The 22,527-nt window shown below is 39.9% G+C and overlaps 1 protein-coding gene across 10 annotated transcripts in view; it reads left to right on the top strand.

Annotated features, from left to right (window-relative positions):
• The window catches only part of TMEM241 (transmembrane protein 241), a 56,540-nt gene that overhangs the window by 13,201 nt on the left and 20,812 nt on the right, over positions 1-22,527 (top strand). For 5 of the 10 annotated variants that reach the window (XR_008970693.1, XR_008970696.1, XR_008970694.1 and 2 more), the window contains exons 6-13: positions 925-950; positions 2,497-2,548; positions 3,757-3,805; positions 5,800-5,845; positions 6,844-6,879; positions 13,026-13,060; positions 14,434-14,503; positions 17,210-17,303. Coding sequence is in view for 3 of the 10 variants with exons in the window: in XM_057397626.1 (XP_057253609.1) it covers positions 925-950; positions 2,497-2,548; positions 3,757-3,805; positions 5,800-5,845; positions 6,844-6,879; positions 13,026-13,060; positions 14,434-14,503; positions 17,210-17,303 (408 nt within the window). In the remaining 7 variants the exon portion in view is untranslated. Of the gene's footprint in view, positions 1-924; positions 951-2,496; positions 2,549-3,756; positions 3,806-5,799; positions 5,846-6,843; positions 6,880-13,025; positions 13,061-14,433; positions 14,504-17,209; positions 17,304-19,325; positions 19,363-22,527 lie in introns of all 10 variants that reach the window. The other 5 variants (XR_008970697.1, XR_008970699.1, XR_008970698.1 and 2 more) reach the window with 2 other exon arrangements.

Genomic DNA, 22,527 nt, shown 5'->3' with positions numbered 1-22,527 from the left:
GGATTTGTTTTGAATGCTTCAGAGTCTGTCCCAAGTCTTAAAATCTGTCTTAAAGTTAGGAGAATAATTCCTGCACCCTGTAGTAAGAGATGGGTTTCTTTCTCACAGACTTATTGGGAATCCTTCTGTTTTTTTTAGTCTATGAAATGCTTTTCTAATTGACCAGAGAGCTGCTGTGTGAGGTAGCTCTGAGAAATCATTAATCACGAAGTCATTTCTACAGTGGCCTCTGGCTTGCTGTGGAAGGGATTTTCCAATAATTACATCTGTTGTGTATGTAGAAGACAAGTAAATGGCCCATGTTTGCTACTCCTAACAAACTGAAGAGGTCACTAAGGTTATGCCTATGGGGCATAGCAGTGTGTACGGTGGCATGTCCCTATGTCGTTGTCCTCTGATTGTTGTCCCTGACAAAGTGTTCCATATTTTCCTGGTTATGACTCCTCTTTTTAAAAACAAAAGCAATATGGACAAGGATAATACAAACACAGATCTTGCTAGGAAGCTTCTGAGGAATAATTTTGGACTAAAGGATTGGGAAACTCTTAGGAATTTAGACCTCTGGTTGTACCTAATAAGAATACTCTGAGTACATCAAATACACAGTTTCAGTATAGTTCAAGTTAAGTTTAAGGACCAAGTGTAAAGTCATGTCTGGTTTTAGGTATATCTGCTGGTAAGAAATCTGAAAATACAAATCAAGTTGAAGTAGGCTAATCTGTAATCCTGGTTCTTCTTTTCAAATTAAATTTGCTAAGCAGTGCTCAACATAATGCACTGTTGAGTGTTGCTTATAGGATTTTTAATGTGTTTGGTACAGTAAGAGCAGCTGTCATCATTTTCCTGGTTTTGGAAGGAGAAAGAACTATTTCACCCTTTTTATTTTTAAATTTTAATTTTTTGTTCATACTTTCATTTTTACAGCAGACCTCTCATCTGAAAGTCTGTAGGTAAGCTCTTAAAAGTGCTCACATTCAGATTCAGACTTGTTTTGGCTCCAGCTTCTGTATTTGCTTCAGATAATGGCACACCAAAACAATGAAGAATGAAAGGCACATTCCCGTGGGCGGTGAGCGTAAATTGCAACACTGGAATAGTGAAATAGTTTTAAAATGTATTTTCCTTTTTCTTTTTTTTTTCAAACCACTGCTTAAATAGATACCTTTTTTCCTCCTTATAAAAATAAAAAGGCCAATTTTCCTGAATAACAAAGCAGTGCTTTGTAGGAATGTTTTCGGAAGCGAGGTGGAAGCCAGGTTTACTGTTCAATTAATCTTAAATGTAATCTTAAACAGTAAGAGAAAGACAATTAATGTGATACAAAATAGCTAAAAGTGCCTTTCCTAAGAAAGATAGGAAGATACCCTGTTCTGCTAGAATCACTCATATCAAGCTACACAACCTACCAGCCCTGGTTGGCCCTAGTTATTTTGGCTCCAAAAAAGGAGATAGAAAGGAAAAAGAGAAGTCAGCCAGTCATATATTAAAAATTTTATTCTACCCTCTCCCCATCCCCTTGAAGAATGCATAGACAAAACCTTGGGTGACATTGTTTAGTGTGAGGTGTCCCTGGCCATGGCAGGGAGGTTGGAACTAGATGATCTGAAGGTCCTTTCCAACCCTAACTATTGTATGATTCTATGATTCTATATTTGCTGTCCTGCACATTCTGTAATCTTTTAGTGGTACTTAGAGTAGATAGTTGGGTTATTATTTAGTGTGCTTAGAGGCACCATCTTCCTAATTTCTTCCCATTGTTTCCATTATTTGACTTACTGTGGCCTTGTTTTAGCCACTGGATTATTGTCAAGGATGCCAGTTTTTTTATCATCTTTATTCTGTATTTTCCTATGCTCCTGGAGAGCAGGAAAATAAGCTGCAAAAGCAAATATTTGTTATTATTAGAAGTAGCAATCCACAGAAAATCCACATCAGAATATTCAGTGTAGCTTGTAGAAATCCTTACCCAGCCACAGGTTAAGAATTTATTTAGTCCAAGTCGGAGGACTAGGGGAGGACTGGTGCTGTCCTTAATCCATTTCTGGTGTAATACCACTCACTCCCACTTTGCTCTGTGTTCTGGAGTTGAATCATAACTTTTAATGGAGTCACCTTTGCTGGAATTGTTGTAATAGGCAATTCACCTTAATGAAAGAACTTTGGTAGCCATTCATGGCCAGAAATTTGTTGATTTTGGCTTTCTAAAGCAACCTAGGGAAGCCAGATGGCAAGTGAAGAATAATATTCCTTACCAAAAAGCTTGCTTTCATCACTGCTGAGGTGTTTTGTGCTGCTTTTTATACAAGTTTGCTGTGTATGAGTTAGAAGAGTACATGATGTAAAAACTTTGGTGGCAGAAATTATTTCTTAAATATGGAATAAAATTTAAACAAATTAAATGTCAGTGTAAAATTGAGTGGAATTGCCTATACTTTGCTGTGAGTACAAATCTGAGTTACAAGGGTTTGGTCCTGTTTTTTTTTTCCTTCTCCACAGTGTGCTATGCCTCCTAGTAGCAGCAGTGTGCCTTCCTTTATGTGACCCACAGGTGAGCTCTGCTTTGTAAAGCAGCTCAAGTTAGATCTTGATGTTTGACATCTTGTTAGTGTAAGAGGGATGTAGCTTTTACTTGTAAGCTAGGGTGGGATTCCTGTGAAGGAATTGAAAATGTTGTCTATTGCTGTGTTGTAGCCTTGCTGGTGTTAATGTGTTTGCATCATGATAAAACCTCTGAGCAGACATACAGCTCATCAGTGAAGATGATCGCTGGGGAAACCATGGTTTAACTTCATATAGGGCTTAGAGCTAATGACTCAGGCTTGGATTAATTGCACATACTTTCAGGAGGTACCTGACTTAGCTTTATAGTACCTCTGTAGCTACTGGAGAAAGAAAGGAGGTACCTCCAGAGAGCACTTAGTCCAGCAGAGATCTGTTCTTTGGAGGTGCTTTTCTCTGCTGGAGTCTTAGGAAGCCTGCTTCCTTGGTTTCGATACTTTAGTTAATATGTGAAGCCAGGTAGGATGAATCTGGGAACTTGTCTGGATGCATCTGATCAAATGTAATCATCAGAATTGTTGCACCTGCACTAGCTCCCCTTGTAGTCTGTGGTGCAGAGCAGGAATTTCTGGTGTACCATTCATCTCCTCAGAAAGCAGACATCTAAAATATGTCAGGTGAATTCCTTTCGAAAATGTTTATTTTTCCCCATTGATGAAGAGAGCCTACCTTGCTCAGAGATAGATGTCTGTGTAAAGCACTGTTTTGGATACTCTGTGGATAGTTGGAGCTTTGGGGAGAGATCCTGTTAAGCTGCTGCAGGGGCTGAGAGGCTGAGGGGCTGCAGAGGGTGTCCCGGGTTCAGCCCTGACTGGGTTTAAACCACGACAGTTCGAAAAGGAGACAAGGGAAGAAAAACCTTAGTGATGTTCCTCTGATCTTGCCCCTCCCTGACTCCCAAGACAAGACTAAACAGACTGGGGTCTGTATGCTCAGATTGTTTAAGATGGTGTACATATCTGAAAGAAATGGAGCTATTCTCGCCAAGACTAGCTGAGAGCCTGGGTAATGGGTGTATGCCAAGTCTCCAAGTGGGACAGGAAAAATAAGTCTTCCTAGTCTTCTTTCATCATCTTCTCTTTCTTTGTAGCATAGCTCCTACTCACTGTACTTGCTTTTTGAAGCTAGAGGCAGGGAATAGCAATAAGTATGTTTACCTGGATGTGCTTTTACTTATGTAGATGTTCTTTATTGCAGTTTGATCCAAATGGTTATTTATGGGCTCTAATTCACTTGATCTGTGTTGGTAAGTAATTTCTTTTGGAAATGGGATTAGAAAGACTGAATGTGTTGAAGAAATCAGCTTTATTATGAAGTTACTGATATTTAAAGTTCTTGATGAAGAGCTTGGAAACACTTGGAAAGAAGAAGTTCAGTAAATATGAGAAATGCATTCCTTTTATATCTGTTACCTTGAAAACAACAACAGAATAAGCTAGATATTGCAGCCAGTTAACAGTGAATGCGCAAATGCACATACAATTTTAATCAGCACTAAGCTTTTCTGGGAGTTTTTGATGGTTGCCTACTAAGAGATGCTTCTTTCTGAGGGGAAAAGAAACATGAAAAAAAAAAACAAACAAAAACCAAGCAGGAACTTGTAGCTGGAGCTTTATTGCACACACTGATTTTATTTAAAAACTGACAGAAATATTCTAAAATACCATGGAATGTGCTCCCAGAGGAAGGATGTTGAAATGTTGGGGTTTTTTATGCAATCATATGCACTTAAAGAAGAATTTTAACAATTAGTTGCATAACCTGTCAGGTTTTCTTTTGTCTGTTTCAGACTAAACATTGATTTGGATAAATCAGAATTCTTCCCTGAAAAGCTAGAAACAGATCCAGATAATGGGAAGAGAGTAGTACTTTTTAACTAGGAGATTTGTGTCTTTTGGAGCTTTAGGCTGGATAATAAGGGACTTCTATTTGTTTCTTAGCTGTCCAATAGTCTTGGTGAGTGACTCATTCGTATGTTAAGTCTTGTCTGCAAATTAGGGAAGATTCTTTCTTTATTCTGTCTATCCATACTGTAAATTTTTCAGGGCAGAGGTAGTATGTTTATATGTATTTGTGTCGAGGGAAGTCTAGAGAATCTCATTCTAAAATGTTGTTAGCATATGAATAAGAAATAGTTTTGGGTTTTTTTTCCCTTTAGGAAATGTTCTATAGTAAACAGTTGCTCTTAGAGAAAACAAAAAGCTAAGGATTTTTCCCTTCACATACTTGTTTGCTGTAACGAGTGATGTTGCTGCTTTCTTAAAGCCAAGAGGTCTCATTTGTAAAACAGTGCTAGGCCATGGAGGTGGAAAACTGCTTAGAGAGTCTTCAGGAGGTCCCTTCTGTGTGTTTGAAACATGTAGGAAGTGCCAACATAATGTTTATGCTCAAAATATAACTTATTTCCATTTCTCTTGTTTTGGAGAGAAAGTTGTTTGTACACCCGTTGGGGGGTTTTGTGTAATTAGATTTCCAATCAACCAACACAGAATAAAGATGCTACAAGGAAGGACAAACAGATGAATTAACTTGTTGCACAGTTAATCAGGACAGAGCGTTAGAGAAAGGACATGTGTTCCATCCTTCGGCTTGTCTACTGGAGACAGAATCGCAGACATCTATTACATAGTGTTCTACTGAATTTGCTTTTCATTTTCTGTTTCTCTTTATGTGTAAAAAAAACAAAACAACCAAAGCCTTGAAGAAGGGATCTAAAAAGAAACAGAGCTTGAAGCCATATTGTTCCTTTCTTGAGTGCTTAAAGCTTTTCCCAGAATAGAAATGGGAGCCAGGAGGTGGGTAGGTCAAGTATGTAAAGAACCTGGAGACCCTAGAGCTGAGAGAACTCTGAACAGGAAAGATGGCTCAGAGCCAACAGCTGTAGGGTTCTACATAGGTGAACACATCAGAGAAGGTACCCAAAAATGGGGTGGGCTGAAGAAACCATTCTGTGACACTTTTCTGTATGTATTCCCATACACGCACAGAGCTAAGAGTTTTCTTCAGAACCAGAAGAAGCACATAGCATGACAGTACTGTAGATTATAATGCTTTGAAAACTGTTAATTTAAAGCAGTAGGTTCATTTTACTCATGGTTTCATGGTTTAGGTATCCTTTGTGCCATGTTGCTATACTGTAATTTAGAGGGGTTCCATATCTGCCAGTATCATGGCCAAACAAGCATGGTTTGTCAGAGTGATTGCATGTTACAGCTATTACACATGTCATTTCAATTACAGGGGCTTACAAAGTATTTCACAAGTTGTGGAAACCTAACTCTTTAAGGTAATGTGTTTTCATATTCTTTTAAAAAGAAAGAGATTGTTATCAAAGAAGGTTAGAGACACATCTGTGTAGCAGTCCAGTAAACTGCAGGTATTTCTGTGTTATCAGTGAGAACTGAGCCATTCCTGGTTAATCATTAATGACTTCTCTTGCAAGAGGAGCCTTATTTATTGTTGGTAACAATAGCATGTGGTTATTGATAGTCGTATACCTAACTCAAACACTGAATTAGTTTTAAACAGTGTATTATCAAAGGGTGATGACTCAGTTCTGAAAGCAGATGCTCTAGTTACTGGCACAGGCATTAAAAGGAAATGTTAGTTTGTGTTAGCCTTGAAAGCTGCATGGTTTGAATCTGTCAGTATCTCCCTTTGAGACACAGTCTCAAAAGCATTTAGCAGCTGGTGACTTCCCACAGGACTGGGATGGCTGAGTACCTTAAAAACCTTACACTAATTCCATGTGCATGTTAGATAAACATGCCAGACAATAGTTGTATTGAAAGCAGGTGACATTACATGTTTACAGTGTCTATCATCTGCAGTTCTCTGTATCAAAGGAGATAGATATGTTACCACTGCATATTATGTATATGTACATAATACACATGTGTATAAAATATGACTAAGCTCATTTATTTCAAAACCATTTTCCAGCTCTTCTTAAAAGATTTAGATTTTAGTCGGTCTCACTTTATCTTCACTTTAAATGAGACTCTCACTGACATAGTAATGACAGAAACAATGTGCAAATGATGTGTTAATTAATACATAATTAATATGTGTAAATTAATATGATTCATATATTGATAATGTAAATAGTTTATTGTTAGACTGTATCTAATTGTAATATAATGTTAGTATTACCTAATTATAATGTGTCATATATAATATTATGTAATATTACAATGTTATAATACTATTTAATATACTGATCTCTTACACCAAGTGAACTTTGGTACTAAAAGAACACCTTTTTTTCTTTCCCTCCTCTCCCAGTGATCTGGACCAACAGTACATCAACTATGTATTCAGGTAAAATGAATAAGTCTTTGATACACCATAGCTGTCTTTATGTGGTATGTGTTTTTATTTTCAACCATGGCTTGTTTAGGAAACACATAGCTACCACTACTTAAATGTATGTATTTAGCAGGACATTCACTGAAAGAAAGTGCTAAGCTGAACAGTTTAGCAGCTGAATTTTTTTGGCTCAGGTTGTAGGTGTACATGCCAATATACACCTGGGGAGGTAACAAGGTGTTAATTATGAATTTTTTAATCACCCTGTGCACAAATAATCTATCGTTTCCAGTAATAATATTTACAGAGCAGCTCCCTGGCAATACCCCGCTTCAAAAAATAAAACTTGAACAAAATTGCCAGAAGGAGAGGTAGTGATTACAAAAGTATGACGTGCAAAGAACATGAGCATAAGTGATTGTTCAGAGTGCTGTTAGTGGGATTGAGTAATTCAGACTTTCAGTTGTTTTTCTGATTTGGAGATATAAAAGTGGCTTGTTATTTTGTAGTTAGTGAAAGAGCCTGAGCCACTGACCAGACTTCCCTGTGGGTTTTTTATATATAAAAAAGAGTCAGTCTTTCCTCAAAGAGCCATATAAGCCAAAACATTTGGTGTGCGTTGGCTTCTGCTAGATTTTTGTGAGGCTTTATTACAGGCTCCCCCATCCATAATCACATCTTGTATATGTTGACTTATTTTCTTGGAATGGTAGCTAGTTGTGGGGGGGAATACTGTAGAGTACAGATACTAAGTTCTAAGAAAGGATAGTCAAAAAGAATGAAAGAGAGAACAGAGGTTAGGAATAAGCATAGAAAAGGTGAATTTGTGTTTGCCATTTGATTGGATGGATGTATGCTCTTGTTTATCACATTAAAGATCCTTGATAGGAACACAGCAGGAACACCAATGTAGAACAGTTACTTCACTTCAGTTCCCATTTATCTTGTGAGCATCAGCATGATAATACTGTGTATCTCCTTTTGTCTTAGTTCAATCAAATCTTGTATTTCCATAAGTAAGTCATGCAGGCCTCTGATTTTGCATTTGTAGATTCCAGTGTCTATTCAGCAGGGTCCCATGCATTGACAATATCTGAATACCAGTTTGCTTGAAATAGGCTCTTGTTTAAGTCAGTTGTTTTCCATCTACTATGAAGTGAGAGCAAATAAATATTACTCAAAGAAGGTAGTTGCATTTGTTGAAACTGTTTTGAAGAATTAGTCATGGAACTTGCAAAAATGTTGCTGTGTGCAAAAATAACTCATGAAATTTTGAGTGAGCTGTACCTGTTTGTTTCACGTTGAATCATGAAACAAGCAGTAAAACCAATTGATTTTTCATTTGGCATCTGCTTGCCGATGGCTCTCAGTGGTCATTTTAGTTTAAAAGACGGCCTGAACCTTTAAATTCAGATTTTTCACTAAAGGTCTTAATTTTGCAGCTTTGATAGAAAAGTTAGGGTTGGGTTGCTCTGTTGGTTGATAATAGCCCTTGCCTGTGAAGTTGTGTCCAGTAGAGAGCAGGAGCTCCACATTATATGGCAAGTGTGGTTATTGATATAGAGGCTTTTGAAAGAGAGAAATTTCTTGTTAAGGAACTGTGAGGCTCAGGGATATGTATTTTAAAAACAAAAAAAAAACCAAAACAGTGGAATTGTGCAGATTGGAAGATGGCTATTTTTAGCATATGCTTAAACGCAAAAATGTGTAATCAAAGCTTGCAGAGATTTTCATCATTAAGGGACTTGAAGGTCAGTGTAGCTTCTAAGATGATGGTACAAAGCAGTAGCTGGAAAACAGATGGCTTAGAAGCTAGAAGGCAGGATATTTATTTGTTTGGCTTGGCTCAGTGTACCTCTGTATATGTATGTATTTATGTATGTATTTACGTATGTATTTACGTATGTATTTCTGTGTGTTAGAGGAGCTCATAGTCCATAGCATTTGGATCTCATCTTGTCTAGGGAAAACAAACGGTGCCATGGTCAATGGAATAAGTGACATCTGATTTCTCTCAGAGTTTTGTTTTGTCATAATAGCTGATGATGTTTGAGAGGGTGTGAAATTTGGCAGTTGTCTCCTTGGTTGCAACCTCCACGATGTGCCACTGCTGTGAAGGTCCTCCAGTGTCTAATGGGCCTGAAATCTTTCTGCTGCAGAAAGCACTGGCAGGGTTTGTCCCTTTGTGAGACCTCGGGGCATGTGGTTAGCTTGGAAATACTGCCACTTCCCAAATTTGGATGAGGCTGGTCAGCGTGTTTGAGAGCTGTGCAGAGCTATGGATGTATGTGTGCACACAGCTTTATTGCACAAGCTTAATTTATGTGGAAAGCAGTCAAAAGTATTTTTAAATCACACTGAATAGAGGGTATTTTACTCTGAACATTCTCTGAACGGGCGCTAACTCCTCATGGGCAGTTCTGGGTCAGAATTACTATAAACATGTGCTTATCTGTTGGAGGGTGCCCAGCAGTAGATTTTGTGACTTAGCAGGCAGGTATTTATGCTGCTTCCTCTACTCGGGGATTTTCAAGGGATGTTTTGGCCATGAGAGGATCCCAGTTCCACCTCCAGAAGAGGACAGTCTAATGTGTACTGGTGGTCTTGTCCATACAAGCATGATTCTGTGATTTATGAAGGAACTTGAAAGTGTGGTATCAGTGCAACTTTCTCCCCTTGATACTGTTACCAATAGCCTTTATAGCTCCTTATTTCTAACCTAGATCAGACAGCTGAAATGTACAGGGAGAAGAAAGAAGCCAGATAGTGTTTAGAATTGTAGAATTATAGAATCAGTTCGATTGGAAAAGACTCTTAAGATCAAGTCTAACCATTAACCCAGCACTGCCAAGTCCACCACTAAACCATGTGCCTAAGCACCACATCTCCACCTCTTTTAAATACCTCCAGGGGTGGTGACTCAACCACTGCTCTGAGAAGCCTGTTCCCATGCTTGACAGCCCTTTTGGTGAACAAAATTTTTCCTAATAAAGAGGAGAATATAGGAAAGTGTATAGGTTTGTTATAATAGCATCTGTTCAAAGCATTTCTGTTTGGTATGAAAGCACAGTTCTACTCTGTGTGTAGAGACTGCCTGGCTAGAGCAGATTAAAAGTTCTGCCCCAAGCTACTGGATGTTAGAATGTACCAATATGTTAGATTAAAAAAACATATATTCAGATTTAAAAGAAACATTAACTGTATTGGCTCTGTTGGAGCCAATGCAGCTGAAATTAGCGATGTCTCCTAACATATGCTGTCCCTACATGCCATTTACTGTTTCTTGTTTTCACATCTGGAACAATTTGGGAGGGTAGAGCATCATAAGCAAATGTACATGAACAGGAACTTTCCAGAGCCAAACAGATCTGAAGAAATATTTGCTTATGTTGAAAGTGTGGCGTTCTTCTCACTTCATCGCTTATAGAATGATTATTAAATGGCTTTTAAAAAGGAAGCCAGACCAGGAGCAAATATAGGAGGGAAAGCAGAGCTGTGCTATACAGGGAAGGGAGGGGTGATGATGTTGCTTCTCAGTGCCCAACTCCATGCTGTTCATCTATTTAGACACGTGGGACAGGGAGGGTGAAGAAGAGGTCAAACGTACTTCAAGAACCTCTCTATAATCCTCTGGACTTATTCCCACCACCATTTTTTACTGCGGTATTGCATTTCCCTGTACTCCAACTTCTGCATTAGTGTTCTGCTTCCTAGTGGGTTTTCAGTAATCTTGCATTTTCTTTTATTCTTTTCCAGATACCCACTTTTATCAAGGAGGAAACCGTATTTCTTCCCCCTAGCTAGCTGGCAAGGTGTAGCATGAGGGGAAGGAGTAGTAATTTTACCTGGCATGTTGAGGGATACTTAATGTGTCTTAGAAGTGGGTCACAACCCATCTTGGGCTTTTTCCTGTGCTAAGGCAGGTAGAGATATGTTACTTCTTGTAGAAACCTGGAAGAAAATTTCAGGACAGGCTGAGAAAGTTGGGGCTGTTCAGCCTGGAGAAGAGAAGGCTGCATGGAGACCTCATAGCAGCCTTCCAGTATCTGAAGGGGGCCTACAGGGATGCTGGGGCGGGACTCATCATTAGGGACTGTAGTGATAGGATGAGGGGTAACGGGTTAAAACTTTAACAGGGGACGTTTAGATTGGATATAAGGAGGAAGTTCTTCACTGTAAGGGTGGTGAGGCACTGGAATGGGTTGCCCAAGGAAGTTGTGAATGCTCCATCCCTGGCGGTGTTCAAGGCCAGGTTGGACAGAGCCTTGGGTGACATGGTTTAGTGTGAGGTGTCCCTGCCCATGGCAGTGGGGTTGGAACTTGATGATCTTAAGGTCCTTTCCAACCCTAACTGTTCTATGATTCTGTGATTCTACATCCCCGTATCTGTCACTGTCTGATGCTTGTTCAGAAAGGCATGGTGAGGAGAAAAGAAAAATGTGTAGCAGGAGAGTTTCAAAGGGTGAATTAATGGCACTGATGAAGGTGTGAGGTGAAGGCTCTGTTCTATGCAGCTAAACTCCATGTGGCTTCTGGAAATGCTTCTAATCTGTCACTTTTGTAAATTAAAAAGCTGCAGATTTCCTGCAATAGGGTAGGGCAGCTTTGCAGGCATAAATTGCTGTTCTTGCTGTCAAAACCTCTTTTTAGCCAGAAAGAAAACCACAGGTGATCCAGCCCTCAGTATTGAGTACAGGGGAAAAAACAGAGGAGCAGAGAAATCCAGCACAGGGATATTGGTTTTGCTGCAGCCTGATGTCCAGGCTGTCCTGCTGGAAACCTCTAAATCCCTAACATGGTTTTACAACATCATTGTGTCTTTTACTAATGTTCTGTTTGGAGCAGAGCTGGAGTACAACTTTAATGCCATCTAACCTATTCACTTTAACCTGCTCTATACTTCACAAAGAAGGTTTTGTCCTCATCCTATGTTTGGATTGAAGCCTGGGATGTCTGGAAGGGTTATCAGTTCCTCTTGGCTAAAGAAGGAAGTTTCTCTCTGAGCATTTCCCAGTCTCACTGTGTTGTTTGGTTTGGTTTTCTTTTGTTTAAAAACTAATAATGCAAAAAGCGAAAGTGGAGAAACATGTCTTAGTCGTAACTCTCATCACTGTTGATACAGTTCCACTTGCCCTGCCAGTCTCCTTTTTCCTCTCTTTTTTTTTTTTTTTTATTCAGTCAAAAGTAATAGACCTTTGCTGCTTCTTCTCTCTTTACAAGGGGACTGAGGAATTGGAACTGTTCGTTGTGAATCCTTGCACTGAGAGGATTTTGGGCAGTTTTCTATAGATTCTGTCTTAGTGGTGTCACTGTCTGGCTTAACAGCAGGTCTGTTGAAAAGGACTTGGGGGTCAATACTGAGGTCTATATAGGGCAGTAGTATATGATCATTTAAGCAAATTAACATGAACCATATATTTAGCTATGTTAGAAGGAGTTTGGCCATCAGATCGAAATTATTATGAGCACTGCTGAAGCTGTAGCTGGAATACTCTATTCAGCTTTGGGCCTCCCAGTTAGAGAAAGATGCTGAGAAACTGAAAATCTTGCAGAGGGCTAGTGACATTGTTAGGGAGCGAGAACACATGGTGTGCTCCAAAGAGAGTTTGAAGGAGCTGATCTTGTGGAGACTGGCAAAGTGGAGGCCAAGGTACAACCTAAGCACTGTCTGCACCTTCTTGAAAGGGAGTTACAATGATGACAGAACCAAACTTTTCTAAGAAGTAGCAGATGGTATGGAACATAAATTGCATGAACCATAAATTGCAGCTTTGGTGGTTTAAAAATGGGACATCAGGAAAAACTTCTTTGCTTGGAGAGCAGAGTGGCCCTGGGACAAGTTACCCAGAGAGGTGTGGAACCTCCATGCTAGAGGTTTCTGAGACCTGTATTTTTGAGACAGAGCCACAGAGGATTTGACTAAATATTGGTGGTAGTCCTTCCTCAGGTGAGAGATTATATGGGGTGACTCCAGAGATTCCTTCCTAATCAATTTTTTCTTTTATAATTGATACTTATACCTCAGTCATTCTACTTAACCTGGAATAAGTTTCACCATGAACAAACACACACAAAACTTCTATTCATAATGTTCAGGCCATGTCATAAATTCTGTAGTAGCCAATTAATTTTTATTTTATTTTATTCTATTTTTTTAGTGTGGTGCTGTTGGCCTCTGCATCCCATCCAGCAGGTAAAGTGCATAGAGTTGTTCCATTTTTAGGTTTCCATATTGCATTTCCTTTCCCTGCATGTTTTTAGAGGTCAGACTCTAGAGCCCTGCAATTCAACAGGAACATGACCAATAATATGATATCCTGTAGGAAGAGGAGAGGAGGGTATATAACACTCTGTAATTTGCATATTTACTAATACCTTAGGTGCCATTTGCAAAGAAGCAGCATGGGACTAACAACAAAGAATGGGTTTTGAGGTGGTGCATGGAACAAGGATTCCCCAGGTGAACATGTCCTTTTCAGAGCAGTGTCTCAGCAGTCCATAGAGTTTCCTTCTCTGCGCTGCCCTCAGTGCTATGCAGAGATTTAACTTTGTTGTTTTCATAAGTTGTAACATCCTGAATGACCAAGCAGCCTTTTTTCCAACCGGATTTGCCTATCCCACATTGCTGTTTTAGTCATCATGCTTGTAGTAAGCATGGGTAAGCCCTTCCCTAATCTTCATTTGCGAAGCCAAGCCATCAATCCCATCACTTGAGCCCATGGCAGGATTTGAAGTAGTAAAAGATCAAAAGGGTAGCAATGGAGAAACTGAATATTTGATGGTGGCTAATATTCCTATCATACTGGTGTTTTAAGAGTTAGAAGGTTAAAAATGATCATTTGTTGCTTTCACTGGACATTTGCTCAGTGAGAAAAACAAAGGAAGGAGCATTTAAGTAAAAGTTTGCCCTTTTGCTTGGTGATGCATATTGTGCATGGAGGCATTCCCCCAGCAGGGTAGACAGACACATTAAGCAAAAATCTCCTGCATTTCAAAAAAAGGAAAGATGATGCTTCCTCCAAATCTGTAGAGCCTGAAGGCTGGAAAATTCCTGGGAATTGTTGCTACTAAGAGCAACCAGGGCCCAAGTTCCTGGAAATACAAGTACTTGAGAGTTCTACTTGGATCTGGGAGAACTTTTTTAAACCTCCCAACTAGCTCTGTGTGACAGAGTTCAAATGCCAGAGAGGGAAGCAGCCAGCATATGTCTCTGTTTCCTGACTAGACTATCATGAGCTCTGTAATAAAAGAAGTGGTTATGATGCATGTCTATCCGCTGGCAACTGTTGCTTAAGCAGGATCTTCTATATATGAGCAAAGAATACTCTAATGTATCCCTTTCCCTTTTTTCAACCAAAGGCAGGACCTGGCTAGAATCAAGGTCAGAGAGAAATCATTAAACACACTAGAAATGTGGAAAGTATCCTAAATGAAAAGCCAGCCAGCTGTAAAGGCTTAAAGGAATGTTAAACTAGTAATGCTCATGTAATTGCTGTTCCCCTGCTTGTAACAGTGGGTAATTTTTTTCCCCCTGTGTTCCACTGAGTATATTGCTTTGTCCCTCAGGTGATCTCTTCAGTGCCTTGGACTTCCCATTCCTGTACTTCTACAGGTTTCATAGCAGCTGCTGTGCCAGGTAAATTCTCTATAACAGGACATGTGAACGTTTCCAAAACAAGAGATCCTATTGACTTCCAGCCTTGACTCTCAGTTAAAAATTTCAGAGCATGCAAAACCGTAGTTATACTACCTTCTGCTGGCATAAGCCAGTAAAACTGCAGAACATGTATCTGTGCGCATCTGTGGATATGCATTTGAAGGCCTGAGATCTGAATGTGCTGGAAGTATATATGTTTGAGTGAGTACATTCTGATCAAGGAAGTTTCCAGTCATCAATGAAATAATTTTAACCTAATGTAGCAAAGCTTTGATACATAGCGTCTCTTAAATGCTTCTCAAGTCGGATTAGCCCTTGTAAAACTTGCTGTTTGCAGAGATTACAAAGTATTAGTCTTTAGCAGTATATGGGTGTACATGGATTTATTTGCCTGTACATCTTGTTATTTGGCAGAATGCTTTTTTGGGGCAAAAGGGGAAAGCTTTAACACGTGTTCCTTTATTTTGAGTAGCAAAAGTTCACTGACCAATAATGTAGTTCTCACAGGACAATGTAAATAAGATTCCTGTAGGTCTTAATTATAAAAACAAAAAAAAATGATTCCAGTCTTTTGCCAAATGGAAGTATTTTCTTTTTAGAAGGGAAAAATATTTTCATGCAAACTCATGGCAAAAATATTTCCTGATTGTTAGGGATTTTCTTGCTTGTCTCTGGATCTTTCATTAGAAGTGGATATTAAAAATGATTGTTAAGTGATTTCCCCATGTACATATTTTTTTGTATGAAAGTGGCTTTTTTCAAGGGTGGACTATCCACACTACAAGTAACTTGCAGTTAGGTATTAATGAATAAATTGTTCCATGGTAGGTAGGTGAAATGTAATTTCCTATTGAGGGTAAGGTCTAACTGCAGGCACTAATGGGCATCTGTTTAAGACCAGATGTTTTTCAGTTCATTAGAATTTTACAACTGTTGTAGCCTCCCACTTCTGATTCCATTACCCTGGCTTCAGTACATGTATAGTAGATAGCACTGTACACTACAGCAAGTGGAAAGGAATAGTTAGATGGAGAAACAAACATCTTGGTTGCTCTCCTACATCTTGTAATGTCTTCATAGACATAAAGGATTTGGAGGAAAACTTATACAACGTAAAGTAAGTGTAACTGATGTAGCTAAATCTGCTACCTGTGCAGGATGTCTGAAGCAGTAGTAAGGTGCAAAGTGCTCCATTTATTTAATGAAATAAACTGGTGTTACTTGTGACATCAGTATTTGAGGTATTACAATCAGCTGTTTCACTTTTTATTTTTGAATTACACGAAACAGCTTCACATCACTCTTGATTAAAAACGCTTCTCAGCAGGGCAGAAGATATGGAACAAACTTAAGCCAGCTATTGGACTTTCAAACGTTTGGGCAATGTTGCTTTATTAAATGCACAGATTTCTTAGTAGGATGCTCTATGGCTCAGTACTTCATCCTCTGCAACAAGGAGGGTTTGAGTTTGAGTCTCTCTTTTATCATCAAAGCAGCATTTGCTTCCTGGGCTTCAGGCGCAGTGGGTAGTCCTTTGGGGTTTCACATCATGGCTTGGTGTAAGAAACCCTAATACCTCTTACTCCAGGGCAGTTATCTTACCCTACTCTACTGATGTGGTTGAGATGCAAATCTGCCACAGGTACTGAGCAGGAAACAGCACTTGGCTGAGGTGCTGGAGCCCAGCATGGAACTTCTGACACGAGGGTCTTCAACCCTTCCTGCTGTTGCAGAGAGGGGACCAACTGCATTGAGTGAATCTCCAGAACAGCGTAGCCTCTTCGAATACCAAGGCATTTTTACCCCACCACCTGTATGCTGGGTTGATCCTATCTCCTTTCTCATGCAGCTTCCCACAGTATTTTGTAATCCCATTCCTCTCAACCAGGCACACAGTAATTTGTGCCTTGCATATTTAAAGTCCTTTTTTTATTCCCTGCTTGCTGGTTTACGCTTTTTCACTGGTTCACAAACAGTGGGTTGTATATCACAAGTGAAATGAAATCCAGAGCCAGATCTTATAATCTCTGTGAGGTCCAGTGAGATGTGGAGCATTTTCCTTGAGAGTAGTCTTGGCTTCAGGAGCATTGAGGACTACTGTCCTATATGTCTTGAGAATCAAAATTCCCTCAGTCATCAGCAGAGAGCTTTGGGGTATTCTTTTACCAGCACTACTGACTCATCTGTCTATTTGTTATACAGTAGAGATGTATTTGACTTCCTAATTGGAGTTAGGCTTCATGAAGTTTAGACAGCTTGAAAGCTTCAGGCAGAAACTTTCCAGTGGTTGTTTTTTTCAGTTCAAGGCTCTGCGGAGGTTGAAGTGAGTTAGTTGCCAGACATGTGTGGCTCCTGTTGAAATTAGCGTTGCCTTTATTCAGAGCCATTTCAATGCCTGAAGTTAATATTTCACCTCATGTTTCCAATAATCTCTACTTTTCTGATTATGCAAGTGCATTAGAGACCAGCCATAAGAGCGTCAGACTTACTTTACTCTGACTCTAGTCACTGACTGAACAAAACCTGGCGTGTACTGGACATCATGTAAGCTCTTTGTCCACCAGCTTGCTTTCTCCAAATGGATTTAACACTGCAGTTCTGCATTAGGAAAACCAAGATGCCTGTGAAATGTTGCTTAGTTGAAATCAAGAGACATTATTAACAAGCTTTCCCCATCCCTTGCAGTGGTCTGTTGGGATTCTTTCTGATGTTGCACACAGTGAAGCTAAAAAGCAGCACAACCTCAGGGCAATATGCAGCATGGAGTTTCCTTGCAAAGGTAAGAGAAAGACTGTCACAGGAACACAGTGGATCTGTGCTTCTCCCAGGAGAGCTGAGGAATTTCTGCATCTCTGTTGCTATTCCTGTTTGTCACTCCTAGTGTCTGTCTGTGCAACCTACAAGTAGACTTGAGGTAACAAACATAATAAGCCAGGATTGTTAGCTGAGATGAACTACTGTGCATAGACTGAAGTTTAATGGAACTGGGCTGGTTACTGCAGCTGAGGTTCTGGCCTACTGAATTGCAATAATACAAATCTATACTTTCCTACTTTCCAAAGGTGTTTTGGAGAATACTCCTTCTGAGAGTGTGTGCACCAGCCATTGCTTCCAGCGTGTCTTCCCAGAGCCAAGAATTAAAACTACTTCCCAGAAGTTCAGTACCAGAACTCTCATTGTTACCATTGCAGAGGAGAGTGGTGGATGTCATTTGCCTTGACATTTACAAGGCTTTTGACAGCATCTCTCACAATGATCTTGTATCCAAATTAGACTGTTATAAACAATTAGATGGGTAAAAAATGTGGTTGGATGATCAGGCTCAGAAGGTATAGGTTAATGATTCCTACTCTAATTGGAGGCTTGTGACAATTAGAGTAGCACAGGGATCTGTCCTCCAACATGTCTTGTTTAACATCTTCATTGAAGAATCGGAGGTGATAGAGTGTACTCACATTTGGAAGGGACACCAAACTGGGAGGACCAGTCAATAGTGCTGAAGGAGAGGGCTGCCTTTTAGAGGGACCTGGACAGGCTGGAGGAATGGACCAACAGAAACCAAAATCAAAATGGACAGATGTGAAGCCCTGTACATGGGAAGGAAGGGCAATAATACAGGCTTGGATGACTGAGAAACAGTTCTGCAGAAAAGATTGGGGATTTTGGTAGACAGCAAGCCAAACATGAGCCAGCAGTGTGCCCTGGCAGCTAAGAAGGCCAAAAGCATCCTGGGTTGTACTAAGTTTGCTTTAGTTGTACTGCATAGGCAGTACACAGGCAGTAAATTCATGGAAGTAATCATGCCCCTCTACTCAGCACTTGTTAGACCACATCTGGAGTAGGGAGCCTCGTTTTAGGCACCTCAATACAGGGAAGAGATGAATAAACTGAAGCAAATTCATCAGAGGGCTGCCAAGAAAGTCAGGGGGCTGAAGCATTTGCCTTATGAGGAGTGGCTGCCAGACCAGGCTTGTTCGGTCTGGAAGAGAGACAGTTTTGGGAGCACCCAACAAAACAACAGCCACCCAGTAGCTATGGAGAAATTACCAAGAAGACAGATCCAGGCTATTCACAGTGCCGTGTGGGAGGGGGTGTGTAAGATAACAAGCATAAGCTGTAATGAGAGGTTCAAACTGGGCGTAAGGAAAAGCTTCTTCACCCTGTTGACAAGTCAGGGAGGGCAGAGGTTGCCCAGGGAGGCTTCTGTCTTCAAAGGTTTTCAAGACCCAACTGGACCAAGCCCTCAGCCAACCAGGAATTATCCTGTGATCTGTGGATTTGGGGTCTGGCTGTACCTAGGTTTCAGTTATTAACAGGTGATTTGTTAAATTACCAGTGGTAAAGGCAGTCAGAAGAGCTTGTCAGACTCCTTTTTCCTGGTTACTGTTACTCCTTTTCTCTGGTTAAATTTTACCTAGTTTCACCACTCTCGGCTAGGTCATCTGAAAGCCACAACCTTCCTATGTAGTTTGTGATCATAGCTTTTTTATTGCAGTGAAGCTCTTACCCTACCAGGAAAAAAAAGAAAGTAGGATTGCATAATAATATGCTTGTTTAGAAACTGGAATGGAATGAATGTTTGGTTTTCCTGGGGATAACAAGAAGAGAATGATGGGGCTTGTTTTGTACTTTGCAAGCTGTTCCACACTATACAAGTCCCATAGATTTTCTCACTAGTTTGAATTTCTTCCAAGCATTCTGACTGTGCAGATTTTAGTTCCATAGCTTTCTTCTTGCTTCTTGGTAGCAAGTCAACTGATCTAGAGCTTGCTTTTGCATTTATTTTGTTTTTCCTTTTTAGCATTCTGGGTTGGAGATGGGAATAGCTGGCTCTGCTGGTAGATGTTGTGCATGAGGAGAAATGGTTCTACATGTGGTATTCATGACCTGTCTGAAAAAAATGCCAGCAAAGATGTGTTGTGAAATATATTATAAGCGGATTTGGTCCTTCCCAGGTGAAGTGGATCAGAGCCACAAAGTCTGGACTGGATCAAAGCTTTCCCAAAGTTTCTAGATTTGAACGGTTTTGGCCAACTCTCGACATAAGTTAGACAAAGTTTGTTCTAGCCGCTGCTGTCAATGAAATTATGTGCCTTTATAGCAACTAAAAATTTGTCCCTGTGCCACTGTGATAATTTAATCTGTTCTTCAGCCTTGAAAGCCTGTGTTTGTTAATGTGTGTGGTTAATTATCGTGCTTGAGAAGGTTTTTTTGAACAGGACAAATTAGGTCTTTTCCTGTTGTTGCTTCTAACCCAGTGTTCAAACTGTATGTCTTGTCTTGAGTTCGAAGAGGGGAATAAGTAATAAGGACATGGGATCCCTCTGGAGCACTTATAATTTTAGCAGAACAAGCAGTTTCCCTGATGTCTTTCACCAGTGTTTTAAAGCTTGCTATAAGAATGATTTTAGGTCTCAGTCACACCCATCTGAGGCAGCATGAGGAGCACAGAGGAACTGTTCCTCCGAGTGCTGAAATGCAGCTGATTTGGGGTTAGAAGTCAGCAAATTCTTGAAAAATTCTGAAACACTGTAGATCAGTTTTAGAAGAGGAATCAAAAGACTGCAGAGACAGATGTGGCTAGGCAGAGAGCAGGAGCAGAACTGGAGCTTGCCTGCAAGGGTGTGGGGCTGATCTACCAGCTCCTGCAAAATTGTCACAAGCTATCTTGTAACTGTAGGGAGCTATAAATCTTTGTACAGACTAGTTATAGAAGAGTCCTATCTATCTGATCAGTAATGCTGCTTTCTGCAGGTGTTCGGAAGTGTTAAAACTACATACTAATCCAGCTCAACGTTGCCAGGGTATGAGGGCTGTCTCAGTCACATCTTAAATCAACATACGTGCAGAAAAGCAGTATTTAACTAGCACTTTAACAGTCTGTTTGAATCCAAGTCTGTGACTCCCTTTTAAAAAAAGGAAGGAAGTTAATGTGGATAAAGAATAAAGATAGAAAGTATTTGAATCTGGACTTGCAGAATGAGATCCAGTGGAAAAAAAACCTCTGGTCACAACAATGGCTTTGCGTTCCCACATGAGCATTTTTCTTGGATTGAGTAGTGCCCTAGATCATTCTCTTAATATCTCAGACTGACTGGAGTTTTCACCAGCAGTTGGAAAGGAGCAGCATTTGAGGCCAGAATATGTTTATCTTGCAAATGAGCCAAGAAGGGAGAATGCTGTAGTCCTCAGACAGCAGTGCAGGCCTCTGGGGAGGTGCAGAGAATTAGAAAATCCGTTTTCCATTTGCATGCTTTGTACCTATGTGACTGATGAGCTGGGGCTGAGATTGTTGCCACCACTTCATTCTTGTTAAGTGCCAATAGACCAATAAACTAAGCATGAGATCTGATCGGGCCTGCTTTGCAGATTGAAGAAGACATTCTTTCTGAAGCCCACATATTTGGCCTTCCTGCCCTCTAATTTTTCATTCACTTAAAAACTGGAGCTGGGTTGTAACTTGCTTTTATGATACTTGGGCTGTGGCAACTTAATCAATGTATGAGGTATTTAATTCTTCCCTGTAATGATTTCTGACAGCTTTCATGTCAAAGCTTTGCTTTGTGCAGAGGCAGACAAAACACAGGTTTCATCTGTGTATATAGTCCTGCATGATATTTATAGTGACAAATGCTCTCTGCACTTTTGCTGTGAAAGCAGATATTGTGTGTGGTAGTCATAACTGTATAGATTCATGAGAATTGCCAGAAAATCACTAAAGTGATCTCTAAAACAACAACAAAAAGTGCTTTTAAGAAGCCCAAGAAATATGGAATACTTTGTCATAGCACATATTTAATCCCCAGAAGAGCAAGAATTTGAAGCTGTGCTGAGATTTCTTGTTTTAATTTGAAAGCTATGCTAGTATCATGGGTCATGTACTAGAAAGAAACACTGGAGATGCTCATATATACGGATAGAAGCATCTGGTGAGAATGCTAATGAGTTCTAACAGTGCTGTCAGGGAATTTGTTTAGATTAAGACTGCCAATCTGTATCTGGTGATGAAACTTGTTAGGGTCTCTGGAAGTTAAACAGCAGAAATACTTTAAATCATGAATAGAAGGGAAAAAAGGGTATTTCATAATTTTTCTTCAGCAACATACTAGTTACTTATGGATTAATATTCCTGTATCATGTTTAGTGTTATCCCAATAAACTTTGTAGTAGGGAATTCGTCTTGTTTTCAATACAAACCTATTGAGGTAGCTTGTTATGAAAAGAAAGAATAACTAAGAAGGTCAGCGGATACTGTATTCTCTCCTTCGTCCTCTCTTAGCTGAAGAAATGAAGTTGGATAACTGAAACCAAGTTTCATTGAGTTTTACACGGTTTTTCTTATGGCTGGGAGAAAATTCAGGTTAATGTGATCAGGAACATGCAACTCTTATATATGACCATCCCTTGTACTTTTATGTAACCTGCAGTGTATCCGAACAGTGTTGAAGGCTCCCTGATACATAAAAGCATCTCCTGACAGCTGCTTTGTTCCTTTGTTTGTTAACTTTAGAAGAGTTTGCCCCAGGTCACCCTATATTTAATAATGGCTGCCAGATACTGTGAAAGTAATTTTGCACAAGCATGTGAAAGAGTATCTTATCCACGGGTCCCATGTACCCAACTGTAGCCACCTGCACTTACACCCCAGCGGTTTTAGTCTTCTCCCAAAATATATAATGGCTATTCAGAATGCCTCCAGTAGTCTTTGATTTTGTATTTTGTGTCTGTGTATCTGCTTCTTTGGTCCCCACGGTGTTTTGAAGAGTATGGGTAGACTAGATCCATCTTCATGTCAGCACAAAAAATGGATGATACCCCTCTTAAAGACTGGAAAAGTACTGATGGTTTCTATTAAAGCGGAAATTATCTTTTTCCTGCTTCTCATAAAAGGGAGAGGCCACAACTATGAGTCTTCTGGGGCGCTCCTAGCCTGGTTATACTCACTGCATCTCTCTTCACAGATAGCAGTTCACATGAGAATTTTATCTGCTTTAATTCCAGGG

The sequence above is a fragment of the Pezoporus wallicus genome, unplaced genomic scaffold (genome assembly GCF_028554395.1).
Source record: "Pezoporus wallicus isolate ANWC-B61680 ecotype Strahan unplaced genomic scaffold, APGP_CSIRO_Pwel_v1 contig_227, whole genome shotgun sequence".
In the NCBI taxonomy this organism is placed as follows: domain Eukaryota; kingdom Metazoa; phylum Chordata; class Aves; order Psittaciformes; family Psittacidae; genus Pezoporus; species Pezoporus wallicus.
Note: the sequence above shows the minus strand (reverse complement) of the source record. Positions and strands in the feature narration are given on the sequence as shown.